Source organism: Drosophila rhopaloa, unplaced genomic scaffold (genome assembly GCF_018152115.1).
Source record: "Drosophila rhopaloa isolate 14029-0021.01 unplaced genomic scaffold, ASM1815211v1 contig_115, whole genome shotgun sequence".
NCBI lineage: Eukaryota > Metazoa > Arthropoda > Insecta > Diptera > Drosophilidae > Drosophila > Drosophila rhopaloa.
This window is the reverse complement of record NW_025334990.1, coordinates 2,185,376-2,204,296: the sequence shown is the minus strand read 5'-3', so window position 1 is coordinate 2,204,296 and position 18,921 is coordinate 2,185,376. Positions and strand designations below refer to the sequence as shown.

Sequence of the window (18,921 nt, the reverse complement as noted above, 5' to 3'; positions counted from 1 at the left end):
GTATGTATGAAAAATACCATTAAAAATCCTATACAGAATCTCTTGCAATTTGATTCCTTGCCTTTGTTTATGTTCTTTGGCGCAATTGACTTTATGTATATTCAGCATAATGTTTTGGGCTCTCTTTTGTTCTGGTTCTAAGATTTCAGTTTTAGTTTTTATGCCGGAGTGACAAGATCCACGCTGCTTCTTTGAATATTTTTAAAAAATAATCATATTATTTTGAAAACCAAAAATTCTGAATAAGAAGTACATAGTCATAACACTTCAATCCATTCCTTCGGCGTTAATCTTACCAGTTTTGGTCATCGTATGCATATGGACTTTAAAATATACTGCTTATATTTAAATTAAATAGAATTGTAGATATTCGACATGCGCCATATCAAACACGAGTATTCCTTCATGTTCGATTACTCCGACTGTGAGAGCAAGTTCATTGGGATGCCCTACGACAGGGAGTTCGAGCTAATGTGGCAGCAGATCGGCGAGGAACTCCGATCCAGACACAATCGATTCCTGGGCATGCCCTTCGACAGTGGATTCGAACGGATGTGGCGCCAAATCCGGGAGGAATTGAAGCGGGATAAGGAAGTAAACGACTTTGCACTCGGCTTTCGGAGGAAGCTAACGCTCTACGCAAAGGAGGAAGTGAATATCAGCCCACTCGAGTCTTTTATTGAACGCAGATAAAATATATTCAATTTTATTGAAAGGCATGTTATTGTTAAAAGTACGTATGTATGTCTATTAAGTATGCATTGTAAAGATTACCATCGGTTTGGTTAAAATAATTTATTGTTTTCGGAATTGGTTTCAAAGTCGAAAAAGTCAAGCGGTTGCTTGACTTCGATTGGAAAAAAGGTAATAAAAAAGACTTAACATAGTTTATGCATTAATTATTTCGCTCATCTCTTGATCAGATTAAAAATCAGACGTTATTTTAGGGAGTCTTCCTATTCTTTGCTACACAGACCCTCGCTACTTTCTGCTCTTTGCTCCTCGTTTCTCGTTCCTGACTGACACTCAGTTTTAGAAACACTAATGTTGTTTAATAATTTTCGCTCGGTTTGAATTTTGGCAAAATGGCACTAAATCTTCAAGTTGTTCCCGAAATTCTCATAAGTATGGATATATTGGATGTGGGTTATAAGGCACTGGTTCGATCAGTGGCAAGTCCGTTGCTCTCGAAACGGTTGCTAATCAAACGCTTTTTCTAAACCCCCCCTCTGCTGTTGCCAATTACCTTTTGACTGGTTGCAACAGGACTAGGCGGGATAGGCTATTTCAGGGATAAAGGAATTTGCTGTTACGATTTCTTCTCTCTCTTATTTGGATTCAAGTATTTCTCAGTTGTTGCTTTGTTTCCTCGCACTTTCGCTAATACTTTTAACTGCCAACTGCTGCTCCTCGACGAGTTCCCCCTCCTGTTTCTTTTCATTCTTGTGCTTGTGTGTAGTCAATTGTCTGATGCGATTTCCACTTGTTCAACTATCAATAAACTTATAAATTAGAAAAACAGCGCAACTCGTTCGACTTCCGCGAAGTCCGGCCCGGAACTGCTGATTCCAGGTGGACTTAGACCTGGTTGATGGGCGCGTACCGGTGCACCTTGGGCTGCTTCAGATGCTTGGGCTGTTTCTGGTCCTTGCTGGTGGTGGGCTTCACGATGTCCTCGCTCAGCTTTTGGTACACGAACGAGTTCTTCGATGCCAGCAGGGCCATGCGGTAACGCTCGCCACGCTTCCGGAGCACCACGTAGATCACCCGGGCGATGGACAGCACGATGATCAGCAGGCAGAAGGACACGATGATCAGTGGGACCACCGTGTCGTAGGACAGTCGGCCGTGGAAGATCACCTTCTCAGTGAACTCATCCGATTCCCCGCTTTCGCTGACAAAGCCAAGTTTATCTGGAGTGGATAGGATAAGATTCTGTTAGTCTTACAATTTCCTAGGCCTAAATCCTTAAAGGAAAACTCACCCAACAGGAACCTGTCGTTCGTCTCCTCGGACATATCCACCTCCTCCGCCTTGACGCCTTCATCCTTAAGCAGGGGCTTCAGTTCCTTGTTCACAAACGTGTCAAAGGCCTTGTCCGACTCGCTCTTGGCCTTGCCCTTCTTCCTTTCCTCCTCGAACCTCTCATCGTCGTCGTCGTCCTCGTCATCATCGTCATCGTCCTCCTCGCTGTCATAGTCGCTAACGTCGTCATCCTTATCCTCGCCGCCATTGTTAATGGTCTCCTCGGCACTGTCCTCCTCTGGCTTCTGGGTTTCGGCGTTGACCGATCCCTTCATGATCTTCTGCATGCTACTCAGACGGCTCTTGTCCAGCACACTCTTGTCCAGGACACTCAGCAGCTTCTCCTCGTCCTCGTCCAGCTTCTTCTCGCTCTCCTTCAGACGCTTCTCCAGCTTGGCCTCGGCGCTGTCGGCCTTCTTCTCATCCAGCAGATCTGATCCCTCTTCGTGCTTGCACACCTGGTGAGCCAGAGTCGCCCATCCGGCCTGCGCCTGCGTCTCCAGCTCCACGATGGTGGCATCGTCCTCCAGATTGGCCAGCACGGGCATGCGCTTGGGAGTCATCTGCATCTGCAGAGTGACGTAGCTGATGAAGTCCTGGAAATCGCGGGTGCACTTCAGAGGATTGTTGGTGATATCCAGGGAGCGCAGGTTCTTGAAGCTCTTCACATCCTCCGAGGAGATCTTCTTGATCAGGTTTCCAGAGGCGTTGAAGCTGCGCAGGCTGTCGAAGATCTTGTAAACCATGTTTGCTTGGCGATCGGAGAGCAGGGCGGTCAGTTCGCAGTCATTGACGTCCAGGGAACGCAGTTGATGCAGTGGCTCGAAGAGGCGCACGGACAAGCGGCTGATGGGGTTGCCGGCCAGGCTGAGCTTGGTCAGCTCTCCATTGTCCTCGAAGATCAGATCGTCCATGCGGGGAATCAGATTGTTGCTCAGATCCAAATCAATCAGCTTGGTAAGTCCTGTGAAAATCTCACGGGGCAGGTGGTTGATATTGTTCCAGGCCAACTTCAAGGTGGTCAGATGGGGCATGGTGGCGAAGGCCTTGTGGCCCAGTGCACCGATGGCACAGTTGGAAAGGTCCAGGTAGTACACAGTGAACTCGCCGCTGTAGCTCAGGAAGCCATCGGTGGGCAGCTGGTTTAGACGAGGATTATCGTTCAAGCGGATGACGTCCAGCTCGGAGTTCTTGAAGAACATCATTCCCGAGATCTGGTCCAGTTCGTTGATCGACAGATCGATGTGCCGCAGACTCTTCAGCGTGAGGAAGGAGTCCGGCTGAATCTTTTTGATGCCGTTGCCCTTGAGGTTCAGGCTGGTCAGGCCGGGCATCTTGTCGAACATGGTGTGGTGCACCTGGACAATCGCGTTGAAGCTCAGATCCACCTGCTGCAGATCCTTGGTGCCAAAGTGCAGGTCGCCATTGAAGGTATTGTACTTCAGGTGCAGAATGGACAGAGAGGTGCCATTGAAGATATCGCGGGGCAGTTCAGTCAGTGAGTTGTAGGACAGGTCCAATTCCTCCAGCATTGTAATGTTCTCAAACGCCTTCTCGGGCACCTTCTTCAGGCTGTTTTGGCTCAGGTTGATGTAAACGATATTGGAGAGCTGGGAGAAGGCCTTGGGGTGCAGCTCGATGAGGTTGTTGCGCGAGATGTCCAGCTCCTCGATGCTGGAAGACTACGAAACACAGGTGTATCAGGCATTGATCAACTTTGAATGATTATATAGGACTACCCACCTTCAAAATATAGCGAACGGCGGACATTACGCTTAGGTCGTTACCCGAGATGGTCAGCATGCGCAACTTCTTGTTCGTAACAAAGGTATCCGGATTGATGATGGCCAAGCCCACATCCGTCAAGTTAACCGCATACAGCTCGTTCAGCCCGTGGAAGGCCTCTGCGTGCAAGTACTCCAAGGTGCAGTTGGCAATCTTGATCGAAGCCACGTTCTTGAGGCCAAGGTTCGAGAAGAATTTGGGGCCCATCAGGATGGGGTATTTGGGACCCACATTGGTCACCACCAGGTCCGTGATGTCCGAGCCAAACCTCTGGGTGCCCACGTCGAGTCTGCAAAGGATTTGGATTGCTTATCAAAGCTCTAAAGGATTTAGGGAATTCTCAATGACCAACCTTCTGCAGGTGGCAACCAGGTAGTTGTTGACATTTCGGGCGCAAGTACAGAATCGCGGGCAGGGCACGTTCTCGCTGAACTCAACCTGCTCATCGTCGGTCAAAAGATCGTCAGAAGCATCGTCCTCCTCATCATCATCATTGTCCTCATCCAAATCGTCGTCGTACTCGTATTGAGAGTCGCTGTCGATGTCGTTAGTCTTTTCCTTGGTCTTTTGATCGCTGGTCTTGCCCTAGAGTGTAAATAAAATAACTATACTTTCCGATATTGTGCATATATATATCTTTATCAACAGTACCTTAGGCTTCGATGAGGCTGTGTCCACGATGGGCTGCAGCTTGGGCTTGGCCTTGCTCTTTTTGGGACTGGAGGTGGTCGTCTCCTTGTCCTCGTTGGAATAGTCGTAGTCATCCTCGTCGTAGGAGTAGTCATCGTAGTTATCCCCAACGTCGGTGGAGTTCTTTGCCTTAGACGTGGACGTGGCGTTGATCATCTGGTTGAAGTGCGGATCCTCGATCAGCGCTTGGCTGTGCTTGGCCGCCTCCAACAGGTCCTTGATGGCCTCGGCGCTGAGGGACCTTTCGGTGTCCGAGGACGTGGTCGTGGTATCCGCGCTCTTGGTGGTCGTCTCCACGGTTAGTTCCTTAGCCTTGGGCGTGGAGATTTTGGGCAGGCTCTCGGCGGGACTCACATCCTCGCCGGAGTCCAGCTCGTTTTCCGTCAGATCATCGTGGACGTACTTGATCTTTTGGCTCTCGGGGTATGAGTGGCTGGCGTGGATTAGAGCCAGGCTGAAGGCCAACAGCAGGACCAGCCTGCAAGTCGACTTGCGACCCATTCTTCGGTAGATGGGCAAACTGAAATGGACCAAGCGAAAAGTGCGCGTTGTACAGTTATGGCCACTTGCAAGAAACTGAAAAACAGACGACTCACACCCAATGGAGCCAACTTATCTTATCGCTAATTGCTGGAGCCAGATAAGCAGATATACGCTTATTGAATCAACAACATTCAGGGGAAGTTGCTGTAGTCATGGCTGGCCTCAGAATACGGACTCTGTATCACTCACTTCCCCCAAAATCGACGATCTGCGTGGCGAAACGGTGAGCCATGTTGACTCCCCTCATTGGCACTTTGGCACCCGAGAGCTGACATCATTGACCATGCTAATTTAGTCAGTACACCAAGCCGAATCCACGAATTTGCCAATTGTTTGCTTATCGTTTAATGGCAATTGTTTCGTTGTCGCCTGATAAACAAGCGTAAATGATTCTCCTCGTATTTTCAAATCGTTACTCAGAATTGGGCGAAAGCAGTTGGCACTTTCGACCATATCCGTAAAGTACTTCCCTTCCCTTAAAAATACGAGTGTATATCAGCGGTTAGCAAAGCAAATCGGAAAGTTGCCTCACTCGATCAGATACAGAAACGCTGACTTTCAATCTCAATTCGAGTTTCGACTGTCGCCAGCTGGAGCCCATGGCTTATTTATTTATTTATTTGGCTTTCGGTTTATTTGCCCTTTGATTAAAAGGCGACTGACTTGCACACCCTAACCAAACGATTAAGTAATAACGTGGCTTATGAATCGATTCGAGCAGGGGAATCCCCACGGAGCGTTTCTTGACGCCAATTAAGAACTCGTTTGCCAGCTTGCTGGTTCTTAGAAAATTCCGAAAGCAGCCTGAAAACGCGACTCTTCGAGCCTTATGCAATTGTCCCCTTCGGAATGCATTTTCCAGCCATTCGATGCGGATTCCGTTGCGGATGCCCCTTTTGAAAGCCCGCCTGTGTTTGCCTGCGTTTTCATGGCAAAACAAACACATAATTCGAGACCGTGGCCCGCCGATCCGTAAACAAAGAGCTTTAGGTATTAATTTTTGTAACCAGGCAAACGACCCGGGATCGCGAGATCTGAGCCAGCCAGCGAATGCAAAGTGCGCAGTTAACGCGGCCAGAATAGATCGCATTTATCCAGCCAATATATGGGAATATACGTGTGCACATATCGTATGTTAGAGCATTTCATTAGACCCCAGAAAACCGCTTAGCCAGCTCAGAGTTGTGAGTGGGTGTCAAGTTGACTGGCTGAGATTGCCACAGAGCTGCAGCGAAAAGCCGAAGGGAAAACTGCATGAAACGTGTTTAGGTCTTTCGGCTAGCATTTCATCGAGTCACGAAAGATGTTGTGAGCCAGACGGCGTTTTTTGGCTCGCTTTGAATTGGCTTTGATTTGGCTTGGTTTGGTTTGGTTTGCTTTGGATTGCTTTGGATTGGCTTTGGCTTGGGCCAAGGCGCCGCCGACACTACGACCATAATTAATTCCATTTCTGTCATTGCGGCGATATGTGTATACACAGATGTCCGCATGAACTGGGCTATTCGACAGCAGTCTCTGTGTGTTGTGTGTTGTGGAGCGGTGCTGTTCAAGTTTAGAGAGAAACCGGTAACTGGCACTGGCACTGGCCATACTTGTACATGTATGCAAATACGTTTTTCACTCGGAAATTCGTGAGTCAGCCAATTCATCATATTGCTGTGGCTATCTACAGCTGTAAAGATTAGCACTAGTCGGGATATAACCGATCTCGCCCCCCCTCATTGATCGATATACATATATTTCTGAGTGCATTGTAGTGTCGTGCATGTAATTAACTATTAGCCAATGGGGAAATGCTTTCCTGAAACTGTTTGTAGAACACTTTGACATTCGATCGAGATAAACCCCGATCTCGCCCTGTTATACTTAATGGCCCTGCACTCGACGTAACCCAATACGGAAACGTATCGTTTTGTTTAGAATTTATAGGCACACTTCGTCGGGGTATCGGATATCCAACTGATTTAAAGTCGTGATACCAACGAAGTTTTGTTAAAACGTAAACGTCTGCAAGCTTAGATTTATTATTATAATTTGGTTTGGGTTTATCGCTTGTTTTTGGGAGCTTATCAACTGGTTTAAAGAATGTAGGCATGTGGTCGGGATTATCAACATATTACGTTTCCCATGAGGGCCTCCAGACCTCATTATACTCTTGCAAAGGGGATTATAATATCCTAACAAAGTTAGCAATTAAGTATTCTTTATAAGCATAATCATAATAATCAAGAGTGTCGATCCAGCAATGTTCATCTGTCCGTTTCAACGCAAACTAGTCTCCCAATTTTAAAGCTATCTGGATGAAACTTTTATAGAATATTTTATTTCTAAAATATCTGCAAGAGTGTATACTCTTCGGCTTGAAGTAGCTTGCTTCCTTTAGTGTTTTAGTATCAAGTTGCCCAGAAAAGTCATGTGGTTATCGAATTGTGCATGGGTGCGACGTTCTGAAATTGGAACTGGGTGCGACCCCTGGCCAGCCAATATTATAAATTATATTCCCGAAAAAGAGTGGGCCTGCATTCCTCCGGAGCGAGAGCAACGGGATCAGCAAGGTCAGCAAATGAACCTCGGCCTACGTTATCGAACTCAGGTAGTTTCGCCTTGACTCCGACTTAAGATCAACACAAAAATGTCTCTGGCAAATACCCAGAAATACCCGAAACATTCAAATAACATGTCTGTGTGCGTGGGCGGATAATAATGAAGCTGTCTGGGTAAAAATAGCTGGCGTTAACAGGAAGTGAAACGAGAGGAACGGACGTTTAGGTAGAATATTGCATTTCTTTGGGATCTCATCTGTTCCTTTTAAGGATATCGATCCTTGGGAAGACAAGGAAGACTGGCAGAACGGAAATGCCTCAGCTGATGTCTTCATTAGGGTGGCTCAAAACCAATTCCATCCGGCCTTTAATCTGCGGATCACGACGCCGTCAAATTTGTTGACCGATTCATTAGCATCACGAGTTTGATGGCGAATTACGATCATGATTTCTGGCCAAAAAAACACACCGCTGGCCAACTGTTCAGAGATCGAATTTCACCCGTACATTAGAGTGGTGTGTCCTATTCGGTTGACGCCATTCCGGCATACACATAATTTCTGCAACGTTAATTTTTTGCAGCCAGGCAGTACAATGGACGCAATTGCCCAAGGCGAGCGATAAAAAATATACACAAAAGTATAAAAAATGCCGACATTTGACCACACACACCAGCACGCAGTCAGTAAAAAAGGGGGAAACTGTTGCCTTTGAAAGATGGCCAGACTGGTTTTTGGCTGGAAATTGCCACTCGGAGCAGCTGTGTGAGCCAGGTTTGCCCGGTGGCAGCCAAAAGTCAGGCAGATGACTTTACGAGTTACGAAAAATTCTTGCTAAAAGCCATTTCAATTCGCTCAAACTCAAACATTTCCAAAGCGAATTTCTATATAATAACCGATTGTGTCACGTTCGAGTTGCTTGAACCCTCTGCAGGGAATGTGCGCTTTAAGAATCATAATAATGTAATTACGCTTACGTAAATAGTTTAATCGCAAAAACACTTTTTATTGTCTATTCAATACATATATTGACATATATTGTCTACAATCACCATTTCAAATGCTTTCAGATTATAGGAACTCGTAAAGCTAATCTAAAAGGTCTCTGGAGCCTCAACTAATTACATATATTGGCAGAGCATAATTTTGCACCAGCTGCAACTTCTTGCGAAGGAAATCACCTTTCTTAACTAAAAGCGATCGTTAAGTAATACCTCTTGATCGATCGGAATTAAAATGTCATTTGCTGTTATCGGAGGGAAGTCCCTGCACCGAAATTCAGTTATTAAAGCTGCCGTAAATTGATTTCAGCCATTGGGATCAGATATTTATGCCTGCTTCCTTGCCTGCAATTGCCCTTTGTTCGGATCGAGCAATATCATCGGGTGCATCGTATATATAGCCCTGATGCTGAAGCAGGAAGCGGGGCATAAATTAAGAACTTAAGGAGGCGGTGAGTATGAGAAACCGGCTTTCACCGGGCGGGGGCGGTTCATTAGCGATATCTGTACTGCTTTTCTGTCCCAGCTTCCGACTTTTACAGTGCTGGATGGCTAGAAGTCTGGCTGTGACACGACTTTCCCGCCGCCAGCTGAAAAGCGCTTTTCATTGTGCTGTCTAGTCGACGGAAACCTGATTTGTTTACCCAACCAAGTGTTAGTTTTCAAAAAAACTTTTTTTTGCAACCTTTTTGCGCTAAACTTTGCACTCGAACGAGGCTTTGTTTTCAATAACAAAGGCGTTTTACCATCACGTATTGGTTATCGGTCGAACGAGCGTTTCTAGAGACGAATGCCTGGAATTGTCAACCCGCTGAGCCATCTATATATTTATTAAATGTCGAGTGCTAAGCACCTACCACTTATAGTATTGAATGCCACAGATCACGGTTGTCAATGGTTCTGCAATCACCTTAAAGGTATTAACAATAATATTTATTTGTTGCTTCATAAGTTCACACAGACGACCATTAAGCAAGATTGTTTTAGTTGTTTTAGCCATCTTTTAAGCCCGGCAAATGTCTTTTAAGCATTTCCGAAGAATGCGCGGGCGTTAAAATGAATTTAAAATATATTCATTGGTTGTTATTTAAAGAAAAGCACCTAATCATTTTTGAAATTTATTTATACTTCCTTTTGTCACTTCGGAGTAAACCATGAGTCAATTGTTTGGGAATATGAAAAAAAAAGTAATGATGATACAAACTTAAAAAAAAAAAATTAATAGAAAACCAATGCAAACCAATGTTAATATTGATAATAGCAGTGATTTCCTAGAAGCGACTATCATTGAATTGTTGACATTCTTATATTCAATGGTTTTTAAACTGAGTCACAATGACGCCAAAACTGGAGTATGCAATCATCTTTTTTTGGAATGCGTAGAGCATATTACTCCAGTAATGAATCGCTTAAATTAAGGGTATAAATGACTGCAACTGGGCGTTTACCTACGTAAGTTGGCCACGTTCCAAGCCGCATTCCGAGCCGCAAACGGCGTGCATAGCACGTAAGCGCACTCCTCTGAGTCACTTCCATCCAAGTGTCTCTGCATTTCATTGGCCCAGGCAATGGGTAACGATCCGAGCCCAAAACTGAGACCCTGAACCCAAGCTTTGAGTCTGTGAAATCGGCTTAGGCTGGAGATCTTGAGTTATGGTCAGCCGAAAGCAAAGCAAGTCAAGGCGATCCCGCCAAGAGGTTTAGCATCCAACCGACCAGACCGTTGAGTTCCGTTGAGTACAATTGCAAAAGGGGAGAAAGTCGCGGCCGAGAATAGGGCCAAAACATTTCTTCATTTGTCAGCTGCTTGGTGGAGCCATCAATGGATGACTAATGGTTTATGGCCGAAATTGATTAATGCTAATACCTATCTCTGTCTGACTGTCAGGCTTGATCGATTAGATTCAGGGTTAAGGTAAAATGTCAACGCAATGTGGGTGCGAAATATGCGAGGCGGTCGTCATGCTCAATTGAGCAGTGAAAAAAGCTGCCAGAGAGCATTGCATTTGGCTTTCCCTCTAGCTAACCAAATCCCATTCAAATGACATCATTGTTGACCAGGCTGTTAAAACAAAACAACCTGGATCGTTGATCGTTAAGTCGCTCGAAAATAGTTTGCTTTAGCGCTTCGCTGTTTTCGTATGGCAATCATGTGCCAAATAAAAAACTTCTAAGTGAGCCAGAGCAAAGCTGTGATATCGCGCATACGCCGCATGTGCCGACACTTAAGTTCTGTGTTAGACACGGCTCTAAGCCAGGTTTACCCACACACCCAGATCCCACAGACTTGTTGGCCAATGTTTGGCTGGGCACTTAAACCCAGCTCCGGCTGTCCATAAAATATGTGTTTAAGTATTCATAATTTGCCCTCCACGGCGTAGCCTCTACGTTGCTCTACGTCCAAAAAATAGAGCCAACTGGTACTCGGAGCGGAGCCACTACCTCCGGCCAATTACCAGCCATGAAACCAGCTAGAGCGGAGAGTACTGTGACCTCATTAACTCTCAGCGGAGCGAGTCAAAGTCTCAACTGGCCCGTGTTTGCTTTTCGGCTCTTTATCTGTGTTAAAGTACAAATGGGTACGGGCGGAGGTTCCTATGTGGAACCGGCTTATGTTGCGATTAGATAATGCCACCCGTATTCGTCAGCCGACTGGCGACAGCTTGTCACACTATATGCGGGTGATCCTGTGGCGGATCGAGTGCCCTGCCCAAGAATAATTCGAGCTGGGGGCGAAATTTGCATACCAAATCGTTCTCCAGGAATTCACAGTGCACTCCTCTGAACTGGTTGATTACGTCTGGAAATCCGAGTCGCACCTCAAAATCAAATGAGCGTGTGTTTATTGCCCAGAGATCTCGGTACATTTCATTTAAATTCCAGCTTCGTGCCCGCCACAGCCAACGAAGATGGTTATAAAAAAAAGGCTAGCATTAAAATTGAAAATCGATTGGAACTGGTTCTGAATTATGCATAGAAATAAATAATTTATTTTCCAGAATTTTTTCGTGGCCGTTATCGAAGTTTTTGGTCTGTGATTAATTGGCCGATACTACAGGAAGCTCTCAAAGCCGATTAAACACGAACTTGTGGTATATATGGCCATTATACGTATTTCGTTCGACCTTTGGAGCTGGAAAAAAAAGCGAGTCTCTGGTCGAGCTCAGCTTTTCCAATACTCTCGGTTTGCCCATCTTTCACATACTTTTGGTAGTATGTGGCATATGCAAACTTCGATCATGGTCGGACCCAAACTATATAGATTTATCTCTCTGGCTGTGACAGTTGAGCATGTTGTGTTTTTGCAGCAGAGCGTTGAGTTTGTTATGAAGGTGACTTCTTTTTGAGTAAATGCATTACCGGTTTCTTCACCCCTTTCCCTCTCGTTTTTCCCCTTTCAGTACTCGCACACACACACTGCGAAGAGAATCACAAATACAAATACATATGCAGGTGTAATCTTATCTACCTTGTGGCTTTTGTTGTTGTGAAAAGTAAACGCGTTGTCTCTTAACTGTTTTTTCCCTGACTGTTTCGCTTTCCCAGTGCATTTGCCTTAACTGGGATTAAGAGCTCGTATTTTTTGTTGGTATAAATAAAATGGGAACTTATTTGCCCCGACTGATAAAATTGGTGGGTGGTCTTAAACCAAAAAAATATGATCCCGCAGACTGCAGAATATATTCAGATAATTGCGACTCAGGTTTGAAATTTATATGTCACCACAGCACTAATATACCCACAAGTTACCACTCTCACACACACACCCGCAAGAGCAGCTGCAGGCGAGTCGCCAGTGTGTGAGTGCGTTTCGGTATGTTTTTTGAGATATGGCAGGTAAGGCAGATACACAGGTAGCAGATACACGAACACACACACACTTACAGCGACGGAAAGATACGCTCAGAGAGCGAGACAACTGCTAGGTGGCAGGGGTGCCACTAGCGTGATCCCACTTCCACTCACTCTTTAGCATGACGAAATGCCATCCCTCGCTTGCACTGCACTTTTCTTTCAGTTACCCTTCCCCAAAACCCCGCCATCCCATAAGCCCCTGCAGTTCCAAAAACTCCAGAACTCCGACTCACAAACGAGATTCAATACGATTCCTTAAAATGTAGATGGTTTTGATTCTCCAAAAAACTCACCTTATAAGCGGTCTGCTTGCAGACAACTGGTCACTAAGTGAAGTGTGGTGGTAATCCAAGAATTTGATATTTGATCGCTAAAAGAAACACACAAACTTTAGTTGATTGGCACACCGGTGGTATGAAGTTTTAGGTACGGCACACGGATGTAATTTACGATTGGCAACGCTGATCACGTGCTCGTCTGTTAATTCCGCTGGCTTGTTTTGCTTTACCGATCCGGTTGACTCGTAAGATCGCTTTCTACTCTAGCGCGTATTCAACTCCTGTTGAAGTTCGAAACTCAACTGAGGGTTCAGTGCAACACTTGTTGAATGTCAACGGAAATAGGTTCCACTATCGATAAGTCGATCGTATTCACTTTGGAGAAACATCGATTACATTTTTGTATTTTTCAGTCGAAAAAGAACGCCACTATTGATAAGTCGCTCCAGCAGTCCAAGATTATGCCTACAAATCGTATGTTTGTGACTTCAACTTATACTTGTCCCTAAAAAATAAAAATGCTGTGGAATTGCTAAGTATGAGCAAGATGAAAATTATTTTTTGTACTTTAAATTAAATACTCTAAAGTTAAGCTAGGCTTAGAAGATCGATTAGAGCATCTGCATATCGATATATGTCACAAGTCACAATAAATAACTATTGTAGAGTAGATTCATTTGACTGGTTGATGGCGTCGCTAATTTGAAAGTATTCGGCCGTATACATGATGTATTTAACTCACTTAAAATTTTCAAGTGCTGTAAACTTACAATAGATGGCGCATCGAACCCTTTAAAAAACAAATTTGTAAGTTAAATGCAATGTAAAGTAAAAGTTCCCATATTATTTTTGTCAAACGATAAGAAATAATGTATGGTTAATACAATATGGTTAATACAATATGTATCAATCTGATATTTTTCTGCCCCATTTGATGTTGTTGATCAAGAATAGATAAGACAACTTTCGAACAAAGAAAAATAATATAAAATATTAACTTGGCTGTTATTAAGTAAATCGAGAACATTTTTTAGTAGCTATTAAGACTTTTAGATAAACTTTATTTCACCCTAGACTAACAAATGCAGCGATTAACATTGACAATTTATAAATTAATCAAGTCTAAAATGTACTATACAAAATTCAACTTGAAACTTATAATATTCGATATCAATTTGTTGATGCGCAGGAGGAGATATACCCTTTTGAACGAGCGATCCTAAACTGCCAAAATCGAACCGCGAATAAATGAAAGTCTTGCTGCCAAAATTGGTAACTGGTCAGAGCAGCGTCTGGATGCTGTTGTTGTAGCATTTGCAGTTGTTGCTCTTGCCGCTGTCACGCAAACGTCAGAGTTTTCAGCCTTAGCCTCCGAATGTCCGAGTGTCCGAGTGTCCGACTGTCTGACTGTCTTTTTGTCAGCCGATTGCCAGTTGACAAAACATGCGCCTGCGCAGTTTTCGCCTTCACATGAATATTTTCTTGTGAAAAATCTCGGCTTTGTGTTTAGCGGTCGTCGATGTTTTTTGCAGCAACAAAGGCGTACTAAAACTGGGATTGAAAGGGATTTATACAGAAAGTACATAAACTATTTGGTAAACTATTTGTAGTTCAAGACCCTCTCCAGCTTTGCTACTATTTATTTATTAAATTATTACAAATGATAGAATATTTACAAAACTAAAGTTAGCATGGATGGAGATAGTACTAGCTACAAGTCAAGCTACTATTTATTTATTTTTTAAAATTATTATAAACAAATACAATAGCTTTCAAAATTAAAGTTAACATAGATGGACATATGTAGTATTAGCTGCGACTATAGTTATTTAATGAGACTTATATTAGCTATTCTACTAAAATGTATAAATTACTAGGATTACTTTCCTTTTACTTTATTTATTGTGTTGCAAACAGGTAAAAATTTAAGCTTTAAGCCCCTTTCGGACTGCGCCACTGTGATGGGCATGAATAATATCGAAGCAAATCGAAAACGAAACGAAAATCAATGAGGAACGCAGTTTGCAATGCCAGCACCAAATGCAGCAGCCGCCGCCACTTGGGCGCTGATCGATCTGTGGAGCATCTGAACATCTGAGCATCTGAACCCCCGAGGATCGCCTCGATGGAGGGGAAGACCTGGTGATGATGGCGTTGAATGGCGACCATTTGATGAGTGCGTGCCTGGAATCGCAAGAAGATTGCCGTCGGGCTGGAGACCCCCAATTGCAGCGATCGTTTTGCTGGATTCTGCCAACGAATAGCACAGGAACCCCCTTCCGTAGAGGTGACCTTGACCCAGCTAAACGCTCGAGTCTGCAACGGTAAAGTCAGGCTAGCTGCCTAGACATTAAAGTGTCAGCCACGATAAACCAGTCTTACAGAGAGAAAAACTTATACATTTAAGAGATTTGAAACAATTTTGATAGCCTTCGAAGCTATAAAGGTTCCCATGACGCGCGAAACTGGGGCTTACCACAGATTATGAGTAATAATTGAAGCTCCAATAAATACGATTGTATTCTTCAAACGGTCTTCCACGATGCTGATTCATCATTTTAAAGACATCTAAGCTACATATTATATTTTTTTACTATATATGTATAATAAAATAATAATATATACTAAAAATAATATATGTTTGTAGGATTCATATTTATGAAAATTTAGACATTTAAAATAATAAAATAGGTATAATTTCTATAAATTAAGTTAATCATAATGTTTAAGGTACATATTTTAAAGGTCAGAACATCGATAAAACCGAACATAAGAAAAAAGACAATTATTGTTTTCTGTGCAGCGATTGAGAGGGAGCACCATGACCAAATTGGTTAGAGCGGCCTTCGCTGGATCCCACCAGGTCCACCTTTCTTATTCCCGGTTCCCCTGAGAAGTTGGCCAGAACTTGGTGGCCTGATTACCATGAAGCCGCGGCCGATGCTGCGTCTGCCTCGCCTAACGAGCTTGTTGCAAGTTGATTACGTTGATTAGCGACCACCTGCGAATGCCATTTGCCAGTTGCACTTGCAGCGGCGGGCTTAGACTGAAAAATCTTTATCGCTTATCGAGGCAACAGCATGATTAACTTGGGAGAGAGTCTTTGCGTAATGAATCAGGGTTATGCGCATTAGTCAAACTATCCAGGAGGCTTGTATTGGGGCCTCGGTGTTTGGGGTTTACTATAAAAAAACCCCAAAGCATTAAAGTTTAGTGTCCATTTACAGGACACTAAACTTTTATTCTCTCGGGGTTTTTGTTATAGTATAACCTAAATAACTCAGTTGTTATATTAATGCGAGTTTTTAGCACTCTGATCTAATACTGCATTCTGTATTTTTCTTTTTAATTGATTAGATTTTTTTTATTTAATTACATTTTTTAAAAATCACATCCTTTTAATAAAGATGAATTCTTTGATTAACTCATGATTCATAGCGCAGAATGCATTGTTCAACAATTATAATTCAAATATATTCTTTGTAAAGATTAATTTCCAAAAGCCAAATTTCGTCAGAGTTTTCATGGGTTTTCTTATAGTAATACTGTCTAATACTGTATTCTGTATTTTAATTTTTTATTAATTTGATTTAATTTATTTAATTACATTTTTTAAAAATCACAGCTTAGAATGCATCATTAAACAATTTTAATTAAAATATATTATTTGTAAAGATTAATTTCCCACTGCCCAATTTTGCATTTCACTTGTGCTACACAATCAATTCCAGCTGTTTAAGCTTCCTTTAATTAATTTATATACAATACATAATTCAAAAATATTTATTAAAATATAGCTCTTTATAAACATTAATTTCGCATTTCTCTTTTACAACACAAACAAACCCAGCTTTTTAATTAATATCAATTCTATGATTACCTTAGTAGATAAGCTTTCCTTTTATTTTAGATTGTAAAATACATTACTCAAAAATATGTTTTTAAATACAGCTCTCAATATTCACTAACCACTTTTAATTTCCCACTGCCCAATTTTTCTTTGGCTCACTTGTTCTACACGAATCAAGAAGTTATCGAATGACCAATTCGACAGTCACGTACAAAGCACCCATTTGCGTTCCCATTCCATTCTAGGAATGGGCCGAGCCGAAAAAGTGAAACTACAGTTATCTATATTTACATGATATCTTAAGATATGTGGGAAAGGGGAAGGGAAAGGTGAAGGTGAAGGGGCTGCGTCCCGACTCCAATGAACTCTCCCAGTCAGCGTAACTGTAATCGCCGACCCCAAATAAAGGCGCCCAGTTGGATCAAACCCGAGCCGAAAGGTGATCACGTTGCCGCCAGATCATAATATAATAATTTTTGGCCAGCAACCGAACAAGCCTTTGTAGAACAGCACGTAGAAACAATTAAAATAATGTGTTTGTACACATTGTTTATCCAATTTTCTGAGGGCCAAAGAAGGCATCTGAAAATTACACCTAGGCGGAAAATAAATGTCCAGCGCCCAATGAGCCGGAACGTGCGATTTCCAAATACGATTTTTATTTGGATTCCGACTCGAATCCAAATACTGCACCTCTGCGAACGGAGTCGACTCCAAATGCAGATGCAGTGGGTTATGAAACACGGATCGAGTGGGGGGGAGGGGGGATTGACGGTTAATTGTGAATTTCCGGTTCATTGGAGCCCATTTGCCTGCCCCTCGGTTTTAGTCTCAGCCCCGGAAAAGTCGGAGCCACTCGATCGACGATCCATTGTGGGACACTCGCCTAGTCAGTCACTCAGTCAGTGAGTCAGTGAGTCAATGAAAACGAAACCCGCCACGGACTCCATATATCTCATTAATGTGGGTCAGGCTGGCAAATGAGTAGCCATTTACCCGCATTTTATGAGATTTTCCATCTAAGGAATATTAAATTTGCAACAAACTGGAACTTTTCCACGTCAGGAATTAGATAACCTTTGCATTGGGGCCTTAATTAATGGTTAGTGCATACAGCCGCACAATGAAGATATCATATCAATATTTACCCAAAAATTAACTTTAATCGCGTTGTCAAAGCTGTCTCTAGGCAAAGCCCCCCAAAAGAAAATTAGTCAGGTGCTCTAATCAATTAAGTCAACGCCAAATAGCAGTGTTACCCATGTGGCACAAAGTCGAGATCTCGGAATTCAGTTCAGCTGCAGGAATACTTTACCAGGAAAGGCAACGCCTTAACCTTGAAGTACTAGGTTTCCCCACTGGGCAAACAAACAATCTCTCCGCTTCTGGAAATTGCATAACTTTCCGCCAGTTGCCAGTTACCAGTTGCCAGCTGATTGCCATTGCCCGGTTGTCGAAGGTGAGAAGTGATATATATTAGTCAGGCGAGGGGGCTAATGTTATTAATAAATATCACGACTATCTAATCGAGAACAGAGCCAATTTTCGTCGAGTGTTTCCATCGTTCATGCGGCAGTTGAATCAATGAACTGCATGACGCATGGGCCCTTGTCCAAGTCAAGGGTTTCGCTGGAAAAGCCTGAATGTGTAATATAATTAGTTGGTAAATAGACCGTTGGCCAAACAATAACTTGAGACAAACAGAGCACACCAACAGGCGATAAAACAGGCGCCGCGAAACTCAAAACTCAAAACCCTCTATTAGCTCAGCTTTCGGTTCTGATCAATCTATCGCCGGACCCTCGTAAATACTATGTGCATCTCCAAAGCCACTCCATATCCCACGATCACCCACGATCTTTCTTAGTTGTCTCTCTCTGACGTCAGTTCTCCTAACTTGCCAAGGCCCGCCCGATTTGCAATTTAGATTTTGGCCATTGCCAAATCAGAAATTCATTCAGTCTACTCACACACTTTATCAGTTCGCCAGTTGGGCCGTTGGACACTTCCGATCGATTGACGTATACAAAAGAGCTGGAGAGGATCGGCGACGTCGTTCCGGCAGGCTGTTCGCCAGGTGAGATAAACAACAGCCGACACCCGTGAAATGTAGGTGTCTTTTCCCGTTTTTGGAAACAGGCGGATAATTTTTCGATCAGCTGCATACCCTACTGGGTATACTTATAAGCTTCGCAAATAAATAACAAGACGTTTCCTACCCTATGCACTATACATATTCTTGATCTAAACCACCAGGTGAGTCGATCAGTTTTAAAGCAGAAGTGTTATTTCTATGCATTCAGTATATAAGTTTTACGGTTTTAGTTTTATAAAAATCTAAGAATTACAAGT

The 18,921-nt window shown here is 43.2% G+C and overlaps 2 protein-coding genes across 3 annotated transcripts; one reads left to right on the top strand and one right to left on the bottom strand.

The window, feature by feature from the left end:
- Positions 1 to 45: 45 nt before the first annotated feature.
- On the top strand, positions 46 to 1,130 carry LOC108043176. Its single transcript, XM_017121745.1, has one exon. The coding sequence runs from the start codon at positions 376 to 378 to the stop codon at positions 691 to 693; it is 318 nt and encodes a 105-aa protein (XP_016977234.1). The 5' UTR covers positions 46 to 375; the 3' UTR covers positions 694 to 1,130.
- Positions 691 to 13,039, bottom strand: LOC108043174. Of its 2 annotated transcripts, none has more exons than XM_017121742.2 (7): positions 12,950 to 13,039; positions 12,735 to 12,811; positions 4,462 to 5,020; positions 4,163 to 4,395; positions 3,769 to 4,099; positions 1,985 to 3,707; positions 691 to 1,913 (listed from the first exon to the last, which is right to left on the bottom strand). In XM_017121742.2, exons 3-7 carry the CDS (start codon positions 4,999 to 5,001, stop codon positions 1,579 to 1,581), a joined length of 3,162 nt encoding a protein of 1,053 aa, XP_016977231.2. In that variant the 5' UTR covers positions 5,002 to 5,020; positions 12,735 to 12,811; positions 12,950 to 13,039; the 3' UTR covers positions 691 to 1,578. The 2 variants fall into 2 exon arrangements, with proteins under 2 accessions (XP_016977231.2, XP_016977232.2); XM_017121743.2 differs by lacking the exon at positions 12,950 to 13,039 and adding an exon at positions 12,872 to 12,891.
- Positions 13,040 to 18,921: the final 5,882 nt, after the last annotated feature.